Genomic DNA, 18,965 nt, shown 5'->3' with positions numbered 1-18,965 from the left:
TGTATTTCATTTATGTGATATTTATATTATTAAATATTGATAAATATTAATATTAATGGAAGTACCTAGTATAACTGGTATAAATAGATTGGAGAACATGATTAACTTGTTAAGCACACAAATTGGGGAGGAGAATGCAATAGTGTGAGGTTTCTAAAAAGTATAGTCTGCCAGCTTCAAGAATTAAGCTTGTGGTAAGCATTGTTCAGTGTATTTTACTATGGGAGTGCAGAGCATCACTCCAGTAAGTTGGTTAAACAGAAATCAGTTAAGAAAGCTTCTATATTTTGATGCGTTTTATGTGCAGGTGGCAATTACAATATAGATACAATTCCTACCCTTCTACCGATTCATGGAAAAGATATTATTTAGTAAACAAATACAGAAATAAAGAGGTCCTGTATCTTATAGAGTGAATTCTTGAATTATGTTGCTAGGTAGATTAGCGGAAGGACCAGTAGAGTAAATTAGGAATAGATTCTTAGGAAGCAGAGACCCTTGAATTGCAAAAAAGAAAAATAGCTTGGATTGAAGGTGATCAACTACCCAATTCCGATGAACCTATAGGAAGAATATCGAACTTCTGTTTAAATCTCATTTAGGGGAAGGTCTAGTGGGATTTTAAGATAGATAACTTCCGACTAGAAACATGATAAAATGGTTGTAGGGAGAGCATAAAATATTGTAGCCAGATATTTTCCTCGACTGGATTCCAAAAAGACATTAACAAATTGGGGGCCTGATACACATCGCACTATAGAAATGAGGAACAAAAGGAGAAAGCTGTAAATGGCTTTCACAGAGGATCCACTTGTTTAAAAAAATCTCTGGATTTAAATTAGGAAAGAAGGAAAAGTATGTAGTAGTGGAAAATATGTCACCAGAGATAAAAGGGGCAGTTAGTAATAATTTTCTTTTAAAAAATTTATCAGCCTTTAAAAAACTTTCTTATTTAGTTCTATTCCATTTCTGGGAATCCTAAATAATATTAATAAATTTAAAAAAGCTTTGTGTACAAAATTTATTCCAAAAATTGGAAATTAAGAAATTTTTATCTTAGAATTATTAAATGTGTAAATACTTAGCCCAATGTCAGGTACATAGTATTTAGTAAATGTTACTTATGAAGTTTTGTTTCTAAAAAATGGGCAAAGTCAATTGATACTGTTAGAATACCAGTTTTAATTGAAATCAAAAGAGCATCTTTATGCTAAACTAGTCTCTCAACTTTGATTTATTCAAAACCCTGTGGTATTCTAGAATATTTTTTTTGATATAGAGTTTTTAGTAATTAGTGGGCTCCTCAAGCTGTCAGCTGTGGATAAATAAAAATGGTCAATTTAATATTACCACGTAGATTCTAAAAACCAAGCCTAAGGATATGAATAATTCTTTTTGGTCTAGGCAGTACATGTATAAGGCACAAAATTAAAAAGATAAGGATTTCCATTGAAAAGGTTAAATCTTTCCTGTTCTTGCACCCCAGCCACCAATTAATCACTGTTATCAGTTTGTTGTGTATCTTTCTAAAAGTATTCTATGTATATGCAAGTACCTGACACAAAAGGTAGCATACTTTACACATTGTTGTGCAACTTGCTTTTTTCATTTTCTTGGAACTTTTTTTTTTTTTAAACATTATGTAGCACCACCTCATTCTTTTCAATGTGTGCATATATATGATTACATCCTGGTTTACCAAGTCTCAGATTGATGGACATTGTGGTTGTTTCTGATCATTTGCTAGTACAGACTAATGCAGTAAATAATCCAACATGCTATTTCAGAAGATATGTTGGGTTATCAATGTTGGGTTCCGAGATTAGTGGTGCCTTATTTATTGAAGATCTGTGCTTCATACGGAAGATTTCCTTCATGCTCTTTTTTACAAATGATGTTTATGGAGTGTCAAACCCAAATCCCTGGTGAATATAATGGAAATTGTTAATAATAAAATTGTACAGTATAGCCAAACGCTTCCCCTGGGATACAAAGTAAGTATTTTGCATTATATGGATTTTCCTTAATTTAGAGGAGATGGGTAAGTAAATAATTTCAACTTCTTTCTTTCAAGAATCTATCCTTGAATAAGATAGTCAGAATAAGATGGATGGGGGTTGGGGGGAAGGAGTAATGATGGGATATATTGAGAGCATACTAGAGATTATAGAAGATCTTCTAACTTTTCACTTAGCGTTGTGATCTTTGCTGAATTTTATTGCAGAAAAATCCTTGGGTGGGGGGGGGCGCTAAAATTAGATAACTAGTTTGGAATGAGACCTAGGATTGTTGCTAGGAGCAGAGAATAATGATAATGTTTACAAAGAACAATTTATGAATTGTTTTCACATACCTTAAGGATTCTCACAGCAAGTCTGTGAGTTTGATATTACTGCTGTTTGCATTTGACATATGAGAAAACTGAAGCTTAAAAAGGTTAAATTGCTAGATGTCCATGATCATACAGTTGATGAGTAACAAAGCCAGGACTAAATCCAGTTTCCTAATTTGACCTGCCTAAAATACCAGACTTTCTTAGTTCATTGTATACAATGCCCCCTCCCTTCCTTTTTTTGGCCATGGAAACTGAATCAGCGATAATTTCAAGAGCTATCATTATTATCAGTACCACAACAATATCAAGTTATCTTTTCTTGAAATTTACAATGAAAAGTTCACCATTTCATCAGTTATCACTGAGTTTTGGTACTCTTGGCAGGGTACCAGGGAATCTGGTTTTCCTTTTTCTGTTAATCCCTAAATGATTACTTGGCATGTCCTTCCCCCAACTCCCTGCAGATCTTACTATTTGGGCAGGTTAATGGTGAAGTGAGAGATACAAAGATTTAATGGAGATATGTTAGCCTAATAACAGTGTAGGAAAAGGTGTGAAAGTCAGTGTTCTAGTGACCAGGCTTCAGGACGGATCTCACACAAGATCCTTGGGGGCCTTAAAATTGAAAAAGGTGGGAGGGGGTGTAGGAACAGAATAGTACTTTTTTTAAAAAAATGTGGATTATAGTGTAGGAAAACTTGAATATTAGGCTGTCAGTTGTCCACTCTGGACTCTATGAAGGATCTGTTTACTGTGAAATTCTAACAATTTTATGGCTTTAACCCCAAATCTTTCCTTGAAGATACGCAACTTTCTTACTCTCTTCCTAGTTTTGGAATGGTTTATTTCATAACATTTCTTGGGAGTGTTGCGGTCAAATTTAAGACCCACAGAGCCAACTAAGATAAATTATGAGCCTTTATTAGCGGGCTGGCGACTGACTCTCCCCACTAGAGAATCAGCCCTGAGCCTCCAGAAGGGATAGCTAAAAAAGCCCTAAAACCCCCTCTAGCCAGCAAGCAGGTTTACGGAAGCAGAGGCTGGCCATTACCATATCTTTACACAAGATAATTCCACCCTTAACATTAGCATATCTTTGCACAGAATATCTTCTAAAACTACACCCTGTTTAACATTAAACAATGGAAGCAGAAGTTGGCCATTTGAAAATTTTCCACCCTTAATGGGGAGGTCCAAGATATCCTACTTTGCTGTGATTATTCTATAATTTTAAAGGAATTTTTTTGTTCCTGACACTTAGGTGTAATGCTGGAATTGATAAAATAATGGAGAATTGGAAACAATGTTGTATGCCGACTGTAAGGCTCTGCATTTAACTCAACTCTAGGGACATCCCTTGAGTATTGTTATCCCCATTTTATAGATGAGACTAACTGAGGCCAGCTATACCACAACTTTAGTAAGGAAGTTAAGAAGCCACCTAACAAATGTTACACAAACAAGATACATGTTTACAGTATTGAAGCCAAGATTAGGTGGTTAGGGTGGTCCTGTGAAGCAAAAACTAACATTTGCAGGACCACAGGCACACTACCATGTGCCTGCTTCTACAAATGAACTTACCAACGTGGCCACAGATTTGCGTCCCTAGGAGTGAAACCTGGGTGGGGGGGGAGGGGCGAATGCATTAAGGATTCCACTGTATGACGGGGGTACGAGCCGGACTTTCCTGGTGGAAAGCCACATCTGCGTACCCTCCGTACTCTTCATTTAAGGAAGTTGGCTGGGGGAGGGGGCTTGCCCTGCGGCTGCGTCCTGCTCCCCTCGCCCTCCCCCTCCCATCCTCTGCTGCCTCTAAACCCCGGAGAGCGGAGCGAGCACGTTGAGATTCCTCGGCGGGCCTGGCAGCGGCTGCTGGGCATGCTCAGTGGGCAGGACCCGTTAGAGTGGCGAGTAAGGAACCGTTGGCTCTTCTCCGGGTCTGCCTTCCCCGGTTCAGGCCCCGGCCCTGGGCTTTTGTGTGCGCGGAGCTGCAGCCGCCGCCGCTTCCTCGCGGGGCCGCTCGACCCCTGATGCCGTCCGGCCTGTCCGGTTTCCGCCGCTAACCTCGCGGCGCGGCCGGAGGAGGAGCGGGGCGGGGCGGGGCCGGCGGCCCGGCGGCCGGGCGGGCAGGAGGGCCCTGCCGGGGCTTGGGGTGGGTGCGGGGACTCCCGCGGGGGGTGGGGGGAGGGGGCGGGCGCGGAGTCACGGGGGTGGGGTCACCGGCGGTGGCTCCGGGAGGCCAACCGGGCGGGGAGGGGGCCGTGGGGGCGGCTCGGCGGAACCAGCCCCGGCCGGGCAGCAGCGGCGACTCCAGGGGCTGGGCCAGGGCTCTCCGGGCTTGGGGGCAGCCGCCGCGGGCCCCATCTTCCGGCGGTCGCCGGAGTTTGTGGTGATTGCTGCTGCCGCCGCCACCGCCCCGGCTGCCATCTCCTCCTCCTGGGCCGCCGCCACCTCCTCCTCTTCCTCCTCCTCCTCCTGGGCCGGGCCGATCCCCTCCCCGCTGCCGCCTCCTCCTGGGCTGGGCCCGCGGTGTCTCGTCCCCTCGCGGAGCCGCTCCTGCCGCCGCCGCCGCCGCCTCCTCATTCATCCTCGTGCACCATAGGCGGCACAGGCACCAAGATGTCCAACCGAGTGGTCTGCCGGGAAGCCAGCCACGCCGGGAGCTGGTACACAGCCTCAGGTAGGGCCCCAGGCCGGCCGGCCGCCCGCCGCTGCCGCCTGGCTCCGCGCCCGGCCGCCCGAGGTCGGCGGCCCTGCCCCGCGCGGCGGCGGGAGGGACGCGGGCGCGGACGGGCGCCGGCGCCGGCCGCGTGCGGAGGGAGCGGGCCCGGGGCCGGCCTCGCCGCCTCGCCGCCTCGCGCGCCCGCGGCCCCCCGCCGGCCAGCCCGCGGCCGGCCGCGCTCGCGCTCACCCCGGAGTTGGGCGAGGGCGCGAGTGGCCGCCCCGGGCCTCCGGCGCCGTCCCTCGGGACCCGGCTCGAGGAAAGAATGTGCTCCCGGACCCGAGCCTCCTCGTCGCCCCCTCCGGCAGCCGGGAAGCGGGCGGCCGAGCGCTGCCACCCCGCGGAGCCCGGTTCGCCCGGCAGCCGAGCCCCGCTGCCCCCTCCCGGAGCCAGGCGACCCTCCGCCCTCCCGCCCTCTCTCCTCCCCGCCGGCGGTCTGGGACCCGGGGAGTTCTCGGCGTCTCTCTGTGCACACCCGCTCTGCTCGCTGGCTGCCCAAAGGAAGTCTCCCCTTTCCTCCGGCAGTTTAGAAAGAGGCAGTATTTCACCCTCCCCTCTAAGGTGCTCAGCTGTCTTGAAGAGTGAAGGGTGGTACTTTCCCACGTTGCCAGACTAGAGGCAAGGTCTCCGCGGGTGAGATCTGGAAGAGGAGGGCCTTTTAAACTGCGATTTGCAGCTCTGTATGTGAGGGGTAGGGTAGGAGTATTGCTAAGCCGAGGTTCGGGGTGGCCTCCCAGCTCTTTTGTCAGTGTTTGCATTGTTACTGTCATTCACGAAAGGGGCAGCTGGAGATGGCATCAGCACTTTTTCTCTGAGCAGCCTCACCAGCCTCCAGTCGCTCAACACCAAGCAGGTGCTGAAACTACCTAACAAATTAGATTAGGTTTTGAGTGAATTTAGTCTTCTGTCGACACTATTTAAAAACAATTTCGAGCTCTTTAAGAAAGTGTAGGGACTTTCCTTTTAATAAAGCTCTTGTTAGAATGACTATTTTCTGGGATTTCTTTCAGGAGCCACATTCCTGGTAAGTTAACAAAGAAAGTTCCACTGTGGATCCTAATAGTGTTCAGTCATTGGTGTTGGCTTATCAATGACTGAGACCTAACTTTAATGAGAATCGGATCATGTTTCCCTTTGCAAATAGTTGGGTTGGGGAATGACATGTTTTGTGAGAAAACAGATTTGGAAGACAATTCACTTCTGAGGTTGCTAAACGAGCTCATTAATTACAGGCGCTTTACTGACTTAAGATTTGCTGTGTTAAGAAGACACACAAAAAAATCATGATGATTGGATTTGCAAGGCCAACAGGTAGCTACAGTTTTGTATCAAGCATATGACATTTAATGATTATGTCAGCTTCCCTTTATGTTCCTAAAGTACTTCATAAACATTTGATCAATTCTAACAACCTTAGAATGTCAGTTAAGCTTTTCTTGTTTAACATATGGGGGAGGGAGCGATGTGCCCAAGACTGTACTAAACCAGAGGCAGAACAGGAATTGAGAAATGAGAGTCCCTGGTTCCTGGGTTTGTCCTCCAGTTAGTGCATTATTAATATTAAATTTGTCAATGAATAGTAGTCTCTTCAGGGTTGTAAATTACTAAGCTTTCTTCAGTGTGGTTTAAAGAGTTAAAAAGTCTCAGTATTCACTTTCATGGTTATCTTTTGGTTAATTTTTTGCTTTTATTTGCCTTTCTCTAAATGTTTTAAACTTATTTGTAGTTTGAAATGTGGGCAAATGATTATGAAGGTTTTTTTTCTATAATTTTTTGAACATTCTTTGTGTAGATAAGGCATAGCTCGCACTTTGCACTTAAAAAAGACTTCTTTAGTAATTTCAAGTAGAGGTAGACTTAATCTAGCTCAAAACATTTTGTGATTATAGATATTTATCAAAAGTGAACTAAAATGTACTATTTTCTAAAAATTTTATAATATAATTTCCTTGATTTCTGAATGAAATCAGTAATGCTATTTTGGTAATGCAAAATTGTCACAGAGAATCTTGTTAAAGAGAATTTTTAACAAGATTTTATGTCTTGTGTATGTATATCTATGTATGTGTGACTTGAAACTTGAGTAATAATTAAAAGTGGATTTAAAGCAATTTAGTTGTAAAAGCTTATTTTTTATTTTAAAATAAGTAAAAATGTAGCTGAGTCTACTTTGATGTGATCTAGTAATTTCTGTATTTAATATCCCAATGTACCTCTATTGATCACATTGACCACTGGAAAAATTCTACTTGTATTATTATTGTTTTTCTAATAAACTAGTCCTAAAATGTGTAATAGGAGAGTGATTGTGCCATTCTGTGGTTCCTACAGCATTCAGATTGTGTCTGGGGTTAAAGTGTTCAATGGCTGATATCAATAAGGGTAAAATCACATTTGGTAGTTTAGAAGAAGTGTGTGTACATGTATGTATATGCATGTTACATACACACACATATATCTTCATTTTTATTTACCCCTTGTTATATGGTAGATGCATTGATAGAAGTATAAATTAGTCCCTGCCCTCAAGGAATTTACAGTTTATTTGAAGTAAGTAATAGCTCAAGACAGCTATTATCAGATATATTGAGACGGTGCTCTTAGGAGTTCTGAGGAAGGTGGAATCACTTCAAGGTGGGATTTGAATTGTACTTTGAAGAAAGGTTTGGGAAGTAGGAAAGAACATGGAGGAACACTACAAAGGTGCAGAGGCAGGTAAAAGTAAGTAGGTCAGTTTGATAAGAATGGAAAGTTCACACAGGGGTGCAGTTCATGACACTGGTTGGAGCTAGAGTATAGATGTCTATGAATGCTATGCATCATAGGGATTTGACTTATTCAGTAGGCAGTCAGGACCAATAGAGGAGTTTCTGAGTAGGGGACTAATATGAGCATAGCATTTTAGGAAAATTAATCTCATAGGAAGGTTAATCCTTACTTCTTTACGGATATACAGCAGGGATCAGCAAACTACGCTCACAAATCCGGCCTGCTGCCTTTTTCTTAAAGTCCACTAGCTAAGAATGGTTTTTAAATTTTAAAGGGTTTAAAAAACAAAATCCAAGAAGTGCAATAGAGACCGTATGTGGCCCGTAAAGCCTAAAATCCTTACTGTTTGGTCCTTTACAGGAAAAATTTGTGGATCCCTGGTGTAGGTTAGTGGCTCTCAGAGGGTGATCTCTAGGCCTGCAGCTCGTGTCTATACTCTGTACTTTCTCCAGATTTGTTACTAGCTTTCATTCCATTATTTAAGACCCTTGTTGTCTGTTGGGACAATTATAACCGCCTTCTGACTGGCTTTCTTTCTGTCAGCCTTATCCTCCTTAAGTCTTTTGCTCCCTGAGTAACCTATCTGACCACAGTTTCTTTGCGTAAAACCTCACTTGTCCCATCTTGCTGGTTGGATAAGGTCTAAGTCCCTTTGTGACTTGGCATCTTCCTATCTCTCTCTGGCCACTACCCCTCCACCCATCCCAGTTCTTGCCTTTAATTACCCTTAAACCGCATCTGGCAGCTGTTCATTGTTTCATTAAATACACTGTGCTGTTTCTTATTAAGCTGTTCCCTCTGTTGGAGTGCACTATTTCCAGGATAATGCCTACTCACCTTTTAAAGACTCAGGTGTTAATACCTCTATGAAGCCAACCCTAATGCCTTCTCTTCTCCAGACTATTTTTGATGTTCCTTTGTGCTCCCACAATATCCTTTGCTTCTCTCTCTACACATATTTGCCTTGTTACTTGTTGGTCTTCTATAAGATTATGAACTCCTCTAAGGCAAGGACTATGCTTCATTTTTTAGCACCCTAGGTACTCTGTACAGGTTTTGTATGTAGTAGATATTCAATACACATTTGAGTAAATGAGTGTTAAAAGTGCTTGGCATATAGTAGATATGGACAGAGGTATTGATGTTTAAATCCTGAAGAGCAGTAGGGGTTTTATAGGACTGTTTTAGTTAAGTCTCTGAGCATAGTATGAGTGAAGACTCGTGGTTATAAGAAAGTATTAGAAATTCTGATCCAGCAGTTGGGGGATACGTTTCAATGTAAGATTTTTAAAGAAGTATGACTTACGTAAAGGAAAATGTACAGTTGGATGAATTTTCGCAAAATAAACACGTTCACACAGTCAGCACCCAGCTCAGGAAACATCAGTAACTGCAGTTCTCACCACTCCCCCAACCGACCCTTGTATTTTCTTGCATTTTAACACTGTAGACAAGTTTTGTCTGTTTTTGAACTCTGTATTAAGTGGAATCATATACTAATATGTCTTATTTGAGTTTCTTTTGCTCAACATTACAATTATGAGATCAGTTTGTATTGTAGTTCTTTCTCATTGTTGTAGTCTATTGTGTGACCATACCACAGTTTGTCCATTATACTGTAACGGATATTTGGATTGTTTAAAGTTTAACTATTATCAACATTTTTGTACTTTTTCCCCCTTCGTGGATATATATGTATATGTATGTATTCGTGTGTATATACCTTGGAGTGGAATTATTAGATCTTGATTATCGTTATATAGTATGGTCGTTTTTAGATTCTGCTAAAGTTTTTCAAAGTGATTTTACAAATACACACTCCCAGCAGTAGTGTGTGAGAGTTCCAGTTGTTCCACATCTTTGCCAATGCTTGGTACTGTCAGTTTTTATTTTTAGTCATTATAGAAGGGTGCGTAGTGGTATTACATTGTAGTTTTAATTTTATTTTCCTGTCGACTAATGAAATTGAGCACCTTTCCATTGTTTATTGGCCATTCGGATTTCTGGTTTTGTGAAGTGTTTAGGTTTTTACCTTTTTTTCTATTATGCTGTTTACTTTTTTCACATTGATTGATTCTGGTTATAGTCTTGTTAGATATATGTATTGTAGGTATCTTCTACTCTGTAGGTAGCTCTTTCATTATCTTGGTGACTTGGTGAATCAAAGTTCTTGTTTTTAAAGAAGTCCAGTTTATCAATTATTTAGTGCTCTTTTGTTTCCATTTATGAAATCTTTACCTACCTCCATGTCAAGAAGTTACTTTCCTGTTTTCTTTTAAAAGCTTTATTTTTTCACCTTTCATATTTAAATCAATTTATCTGATCGATAGCAGTATCTGTAAGAAGTAGTGGTACATTACATTTTTTTGTTGTTGTTGAAGTAAACATACATATAGAAAAAGTATACAAATCAAGTGTACCCTTTGACGAACATGCACGAATTTAACATACTCCATGTAACCAGACCCTCGATCAAGAAATAGAACATTTTTAGTATCCTCGAAGCATCTATTACATTTTAATATTTTCTGACATTGATTTTTTATAACTAAGTGTGTATTTAATGTGAGAGGGTTCCCTCTCCCCCCCACCCCCCGAAAAGTGGTTGTTACATTGATAGTACATCTTATAATTGCTGGTGTCATGGAATTGAGGAAATATACCAAAGTCTAATGATTTCAGAAAGCATTCTCGACATGTTTGTATGATATATATCTTAATTAAAGTTTTACTTTTTAAGTTCTTTTTAGTCATATTTCTAAACATTTAATACAATTATATCAAGGTTCTGTAGTTGGAAAATCATGACTTTTTTGGCATATACTTTGAGTTCTAGAGTGTCAAAATATATCTCGGTATGGGAGAAATTGAAAAACTAATAAAATATTCTTCTTTGAAGAGAAAAGACTGTTAATATTTAGTTTTGAAATGAACTTTTTTAGGTTATGAAATAGGATTTTCTGTATGCCGATTTTTCTTTGCATCTCATTTTATCTTGGTAAAAAGCAAGAAGGAAAGAACAAATTTAATAGGCAAACTGTTGAAGTTATTGCTTGATTACCTCCAGCTCTTTCTCATTTCTTGTTCTTTCACGAGCAATTTCCAAGTCAAAATCATCATCTTCCCTATCTCTGTGGTATAGTTTGTATTATCTGCTTTTGAGGTTTTCTCCATTGGAAAGTAGAACAAAACAGCAACAAATAAAAACGTTGTTCGTTAAGTGTGTTCCATAGGCGCATCACATATGTATGTATATAATCTTTAATCTTCAAAAGGATGCTACAAGGTTGGTATTATATCCGTTTAGGGATGTGGAAACAATGACTCAGAGAACTTGAGTAACTTGCTTAAGGTACAGTAGTAAGTAAGTGGAAGAGCCAGTCTGACTCCAAAACTAGAGTTTAGTGTTAGGAGCAGGGAGGCGTGGTGAAATATGCTGCCTCAAACACTGAACTCTTCTGTTCTATTTCAGGATTTTCCCCAACTATAGTATAGACATTTAACTCACACTTGTATATCATTTATAGTTTATAAAGCGTTTTCTCATACATTTTTGATGTTTACAATAATTTTATGATTAGGTGTAGGATAGGTAAGGCAGGCAAGTCTTTAACCTATCCGCACCTTGGCATTTTATTGATGAAAAACCAAGATTTGGAGGAAGCTAAATCACCTGAATCATTACTGGTAAATGGTGGAGGTAGGATTTGAACCTAGGCCTTTAGCTGGAGCCTTCTGTTTTTTTCTATTTATATTAATGGCAGAGTAAGTTAGTTGAATTGTTTGGAATAAGTAAGCAATCTATAATGTCAGGTAAATATGTCTTAGATTATAAAATAATAAAAGCATAACAAAAACACTTATAAATTTTTATTATTCATATAATATAAATACTGACAAAGGAATTGATATATTTTAATTAGATTAGTCCCAGAATTTGAATTGGACCTAACAAAACTTGGTACTTCTGGAGAGGTTTTATTTAATATTCAATGATTTAATATTGAACAAACTCAGTTTTATATGAAAGGTATTGCTCTAGGGAGTAGGTGTATATATAGCAGGAGATGAAACAGACAAAAATCCCAAGAGTTTATATTCTAGTTGGAGGAGACAAAGTAAGTAAAACATGTAGTATGTTTGATAGAGGAACGTGCTATAGAAAATTATAAAACAAATAAAGGAGAGCTGGCGCATAAGGAATGTTAAAGGATGAGCGAAATTTGCAATTTTAAATAGCCTGGAAAGACTTAACTGAGATGACATTTGAATGAAGACCTGAAGTAGTTGAAAGAACTGGCTTGCATTGTTGGTAATTTTTAGGGACTAGAAGATTTTAGGCTATAGGACACAGCAAGTTCAAAAGTCCTGAGGCTAGAGCAGGCCTGGAGTATTTGAGAAACAGCAAGTATGCCATTGCAGATGGAATGAAGTGACCTGGGGCAGAGTAGTTTGATATGAAGTTAAGAGGTAAAAGGCCTGAAGCAGAGGCACAAAGATGTATGGTCAGATGATATTAGGTCTTTAAGAGCACTGTAAGGACTTTGACTTGAGTGAGATAGCCATTGGAAGGTTTAGAGCAGTTGATGGCAATCTAATTAAATTTACTAGACTCACTTGACTGCTGTGTTGAGAGTCGACTACAGCTGGGAAGTGGTGAAAGCAGTGGCAAGGGCTAAACCAGAGAGACCAGTTGAAAGGAAAGCAGTAATCCACATGAGATGATGATGGTTCGGATTGAGTAATAGCAGTGGGGGTGGGTGAGAACTGGTTGGCTACTGGATATATTTTGAAGGTAGAGCTAAAAGGATTTGCTGACGTACTCGAGGTGTGGGGTGTGAGAGAAAGAGAAGAATCATGGATGTCTTTAAGTTTTATCCCTGAGCACTTAAAATAGTGAAGTTGATATTATCTCAGGGAAGATTTAAGGGAAGCATGTTTGAAGGGGGAAGGTTAGGAGCTCAGTTTTGGTTTTCGTTAAGTTTGAGATGTTTGCTATGTAGTAAAGTATATACAGGAGTCTGGAGTTTAGGGGAGGGGCCTAGACTGGAGATGTAGAATTGGGAATTATCATTATACAGATGATATTTAAAGCCAAGTATCAGGATAAAATCACCATAGGAATCAGAATAGCTAGAAGAAAGAGGTTCAATGACTGAACCTTAGAATATTTCCAACTTGAAGAGATTGGGGAGGTGAGGGTGATTGTGTAAGGAAGATGGATTAAGCATCTCCTAAGGAGAATGACATGTCCAGGTATCTAAGTAAAGAAAATGCTTTAAGGCATCTCAACACAATTTATGTAGATTTCCTTGGGCCTTTTTTCTTTGACAAACATATTTAAGTCTGGTCTAAGCCACCTCTAACAATGCAGCTAAAGGTTCCTACCCAGTTGCCTACCTAGTTTCCATTCTGTTGTTTACACAGCAGCCTGGGAGATCCTTTAAAATGTAAATAAGAGAATATTCTTTTCTCAAAACCCTCCCATCATACATAGAATCACATTTAAAATTCTTACTGAGGCTTAGAAGGTCTTACATGCTTTGACCTTTATTTAACTTTTGATTTTATCTCCTACCACTATCATTTACCTTCTGCTGTTCCAGCCACTCTGACCCCCTTGCTCTTCTCCAAATGTGTCAGGCTTATTCCTGCTTTAGAAGTTTTGCATGTACTTCATAAGATTGGCTAATCCTAGCTAGGTAGTCCAGGAAAGGTTATTTTTATTGATTCCCTTGTTTAGTTAGTCGCAATTAAGAGGAGAAATAAGAAGAGGTGTTGAAAACGGGTGGCATAGATTTTCCCAAGTGTTCTGAGAAAAAGTTGTTCTTGGGGAAGCCTTTGCAAAAAGGGTTAATGATAAAATAAGTTTAGGGAATGTTGCTTCTGATTTTCTCCCTTGGGCCAAGACAAGACTTGTTTTATGGCTTGTTTTATGGTCTGTCTTGGTGAGTGTTACGTGTTCCTTTGAAAATTATGTTTTCTGTAGTTGTGGGGTGGAATGCTCTTTAAATGTTAATTAGATTAAGTTGGGTTATTGTGTTTAAATCTTCTACATTCCTATTGATTTCCTTTTATTATGTCTTTCAAGTCCTGAGAGCAGTGTTGAGATTTTCAACTATAATTCTGGAATTGTCTTTTTCTTTTTTTTTTATGTTTTGTTGATTTGTTGGTTTCATATATTTTGAATCTATGATGTGCACGTTCAGGATTATGTTTTCTTGATAAATTGGCTCTTTGTCATTGTGTACGTACCTTTTTATTTCTAGCGATAATTCTTCTGAAATGTTCCTTGTTTTATATTAATAAAGCCAATCCAGCTTTCTCTTGGTTAATATTTATGTACTTTTTCATCTATGTCAGGGGTCATTAAGACCACCTTCAGGTTTGATGATTTGTTTAGAAGAACTCACAGTACTCAGAAAAGCTGTTACACTTATAGATACGATTTGTTATAGAGAAAGGACACATTAAAATCAGGAGAAGGATAAGGTGCATACAGTGGAGCCCAGGAGAAACCAGGCGCAACATCCAGCTGTCCTCTCTCAGAGGAGTTGTTTGGACAGTGCTAATCTCCCATCAGTGATGTGTGACAAGTATGAAGAATTGCCAGTCGGGGAAGCTCATGGAAGCCTTGGTTTCCAGGGTTTTAATTGGGGGTCTGTCATGCAGACATGAAGCACCCTTGTGACTGACCTTAGCTACTCAATCTCCAGCCCTCCTCTTTAATGTGGCCTAGGAGATACAGTGTGGTACCAGGAGAGCAAAAACAGTTCACCATAAATCATATTGTTAGCATAAATTATCTGGCAGTGCTCCAGATATACAAAGACACTTTTTTCGTGTGGTAAAATTTATAGAGCAAAATTTACTATTTTACTGATTTCTAAGTGTACGCTTCTGTGGCATTAAGTACATTCATATTATTTGCAACTATTACCAATATCCATCTCTAGATTATTTTTATCTTCCGCCACTGGAAGCCTGTGCCCATTAATTGCTAACTCTCTGTTGACTCCTCCCTCAGCCGCTGACAACCACCATTCTACTTTTATCTATGAATTTGCCTATTCTAGGTGCCTCATTTAAGTGGACTCTTAACAATTTTTTTTTTTTAATGTCTAGCTTATTTCACTTAGCATGTTTTCAGGCAAGATACATGTTGTAGCATGTATCAGAATTTCATTCTTTTTTAAGGCTGAATAATAGCCATTATATGTATATACCACATTCTGTTCATCTGTTGATGGACCTTTGGGTTGTTTCCATCTTTTGGCTTTTGCGAATAATACTGCTATGAATGTTATAAACAGGTATCTGCTTGAGTCCCTGCTTTCAGTTCTTTTGGTTATCTATCTAGGAGTGGAATTGGTGGGTCATGTGGTAATTCTATGTTTAACTTTTTGCGGAACTACCAAACTGATTTCCACAGCAGCTGCACCATTTTACATTCCTACTGGCAATGTACATCCTTGCCAACACTTATTTTGATGCTCACCATTCTGATGAGTGTGAAGTATCATTATGGTTTTGATTTGCATTTTTCTTATAGCAAATGATGTTGAACATCTTTTCATGTGCTTTCTAGCTACCTGTATATTATCTTTGGAGAAATGTCTGTTCAGGTCCTTTTGTCCATTTTTGAATAGGGTTGTTTGTGTTTTTGTTATTGAGTTGTAAGAGTAAGAGTTTTTTTATATATTCTGGAAATTAATCTCTAATTAGATACATGATTTTCAAGTATCTTCTCCCATTCTATAGATTTTCTTTTTGCTTACTTAATAATATTCTTTCATGTACTAATGTTTTACATTTTGATAAAATTTGATTTTATTTGCTTTTTCTTTTGTTGCTCGTGCTTTGGTGTTATATCCAAGAAACCATCAGCAAATCTGAGATCATGGAGATTTCTTTGCCTCTGTATTTTCTTCTGAGTTTTATAGTTTAAGGTTTTACATTTAGGTTGTTGACCCATTTTGAGTTGTTTTGTATATGGGGTGAGTTGGGGTCCATTGTCATTCTTTTGCATGTGAATATCCAGTTGTCGCAGCAGCATTTATTGAAGAGACTGTTCCCACCCCCCCCCCCCCCCCCGGTTGAATGTTCATATCAGTTGGGCATAAATGGATTTATTTCTGGTCTCAGCTCTAGGCCATTGACCTATATGTCTGTTTGTCCTATGGCAGTACCACCAGTTTTGATTACTGTAGTTTTTTTTTTTTTTTTTTAATCCCATTTTTGAAAGGTAGTTTGGTAGGCATTGAATTCAGTGGGTATGTTGACATTACTTTTTTTTTTTTTTTTAGCACCTTATAAAGGTTCTATTGTATTTTGGCTTGCATAGCTTCTGAGGATTCTGTTATTTTTAAAATATTTGTTCCTCTTAATACAGTGTGTCTTTTTTCCACTGTTTGTTTTATTTATTTATTTTTTAACATTACTATTTTCCTGCTATGTTATTATCATGTGCCCTTAAGTAATTTTTTTTGAATTTATCCTGTTTGGGATTTGTCAAGTTTTTTTGAATCTGTGGGTTTTAGTTTGCAGCAAATTTGGAAAATATTTTTAATATTACCTCAAATATCTTTTCTTTTTACTCTATTTTTTCTAGACTCTAATCAGAAGTATGTTAGATAGCTTAATATTGTCTTGCAGTTCACTGAGAATTATTATTTTTTCTTTTATACCCTGCGCTTTCTTTTGGATAATTTGCTTTGCTTTGTTTTCAGTTTTACTGATTTTTTTTTGGTTGTGCAGCATCTAATTTTGCTTTTAATTCCATCAGTAACATCAGTTAAGTATGAGTTAATAAAACAACTGCTGTTTTACCTGAGTTTTTTATTATTTTATTCATTACTATTTTCTTTTTTTTTTAGGTGACAGATTTATTTATAGGTTTAAAAAACATTTCCTTCTTGTGTCCTAGAAATCAGATTGACCAATGCTATTCTTCTAGTATAAATATTTAGCTGCTGGTAGTACTCTTTTGCTGCAGTCTATAACAAGAGTAAGATTTTTTATTTTTCTAAAGTCAGAGTAACCTAGAAATTGAAGACATATTTGAATTGTGGTTTGATATTGGTTTAAGATTATTTTCTAAATTAAATTATATTTAGATTAAATTGTAACTAAAAATTAAAATCATCCACCGAGAAGTATGTATTTCTATACTGTCCTTGTGTATTTCATGTTCTCTTTCCCTTATAGGTAGTTTTTATCAATTTTTTGAATGTCAGCCCAGCGTTTATGCATATATAAACACATCTGAATGTTATCATTTCCTCTCCCCTTTCAGCAAACTATAGCATATTGTGTAATTGTTTTATTCTTTGCCTTTTGTACTTAACAAATTTAATCATTGAAGACCTTTTTATATTATAACAGAGAGTCATTATTCTACCTATCACACCGTATTTTTGGTCATTCTTGTTCTTCAGTGGAAGATAGTTATGATGCATTCAGTATGGTGAGCCTATATTGAGTAGCTAAATAAAATATTATATGTCCAGCAATTGTTTTCAAACTTTTCAGTCTCAAAATCCCTTTAAACTCTTCAAAATTATTGATAACTCCAAAGAGATTTTGTTTATGTGGGTTATATTTATCAATGTGTAATTAGAAACTAAAACTGAGAACCTTTAAAAATATTTACATTAAATTCATTTAAAAATAATAATTAACCAATTATACATTAACAAAAGTAGCAGTTTTAATGAAAATCACAGTCTCTTCTAGAATAAGGAAAATAAGAGGTTGGCATTTATTAAATTTTTGCGAATGTTTTTAATGCCGAGCTTAATAGAAAACAGCTGGATTTTCATATCTGTTACTGCATGCACTCTATTGTGATAGGTTCTTTTACTTGAAACATATGAAGAAAATCTGGCCTTGTAGAGGTAGTTAGAAAAGGGCAGATTATTTTAGTAAGTTTTTCACAGATTGTGGATATCCTTCTTTGATGTTATAGTAAAATCTGGTAATTTTTTAAAAAGAAACTTTCATTGAAATATATTTGACATACAGCTAAATTACACATATTTAATATATCTGTGGAAGTGTCAACACAATCAAATGGTGTATCTCTGAAGACAGTTTTGGAAGGATACATTTAATTGCAATGTGGAATTTGAAATCATAGCAGTGAAGTTTTCATACTCTGTTTTCAGTTGGTCTATCCTCTACTTGGAATAGATCCTTCATCCATACAGGGTGTTTTTTTTAACACCACACATTAGTCATTTAGAATATATATTTTTCCTTTGGTCATGCAGATCTTCCACATATTTACATATTTCATTATTTGTTGTCAGGGAATCACATTAATATCACCATTGTCATCAGAAAATTTTTTGATTTGGGAAGCTTTCAAGCCCACAGTGGTAGAAATGAGTTTGCAAAAATTTCTTGAGGCTTGAATTTTATAGTTAGCAATAGATATGAAAGTTGTTTTTCTTGATATAATATGCTCACTGTTGATTTTCAAGGAAAAATCTGCTAAATATCCAAGATTAAGTAACCATCATTTGTCGGTCAGTCTTTCTTTTAAGAAAAATGGTGTTCCATAAAAAAGCTGCCAGGTTAGTTTGCAACTTAGTCATATAAGTGCTTTTCCTTGAGACTACCATTTATACTTCCCATTTCAGCACAGAACACCAAAATGCGTGTACTCAAGGACTGAGATTTAATAAAATGTAATATTCAGCTACAGCTACATTAAAGACATTCTTAAATGAAACTTGCTTTTTAAAAAAAAAAAAAAAGTTTGGTGAATGTAATGACTACTGGTAGAGTTTGGTGTTACTGCTGAGATGCCAGCAGTTACTGCTGAGAACCATCAAGGCAAATGCCAGTACTGTGAAAGAAGCAAATAATGTGTTTAGTGTTATTATGAAAATGGTTTTGACCTGGTGGACCTTCTGAAAGGGTCTTGTGGTTCCCCAGGAATCTGCAGATGTTACTTTGAGAACTGCTGTTTTATAGAAATCCTAATTTCTTCCTTAGCAATTAAACCCCAGAAAACCCTCAAAAACTCTCCATCGTAGTGGTTATCAATCTTAATGTCTCACTCTACACACACACACGCGCCTAGTACACCCTGTGCCGTATTATATACTCTGTCCGTTAAATTACAGGGGC

General features: G+C 38.4%; 1 protein-coding gene across 1 annotated transcript in view; it reads left to right on the top strand.

Annotated features, from left to right (window-relative positions):
• Nucleotides 1–4,201: 4,201 nt before the first annotated feature.
• The window catches only part of MEMO1 (mediator of cell motility 1), an 86,760-nt gene continuing 71,996 nt past the window's right edge, over nucleotides 4,202–18,965 (top strand). Inside the window, 2 exon segments of the mRNA XM_016136066.2 lie at nucleotides 4,202–4,490; nucleotides 4,941–5,018. Of these exon segments, the coding sequence (XP_015991552.2) occupies nucleotides 4,217–4,490; nucleotides 4,941–5,018 (352 nt within the window). The 5' untranslated portion in view covers nucleotides 4,202–4,216.

The sequence above is a fragment of the Rousettus aegyptiacus genome, unplaced genomic scaffold (genome assembly GCF_014176215.1).
Source record: "Rousettus aegyptiacus isolate mRouAeg1 unplaced genomic scaffold, mRouAeg1.p scaffold_m13_p_7, whole genome shotgun sequence".
Taxonomy (NCBI): Eukaryota; Metazoa; Chordata; class Mammalia; order Chiroptera; family Pteropodidae; genus Rousettus; species Rousettus aegyptiacus.
This window is presented reverse-complemented; position numbering and strand designations above follow the sequence as displayed.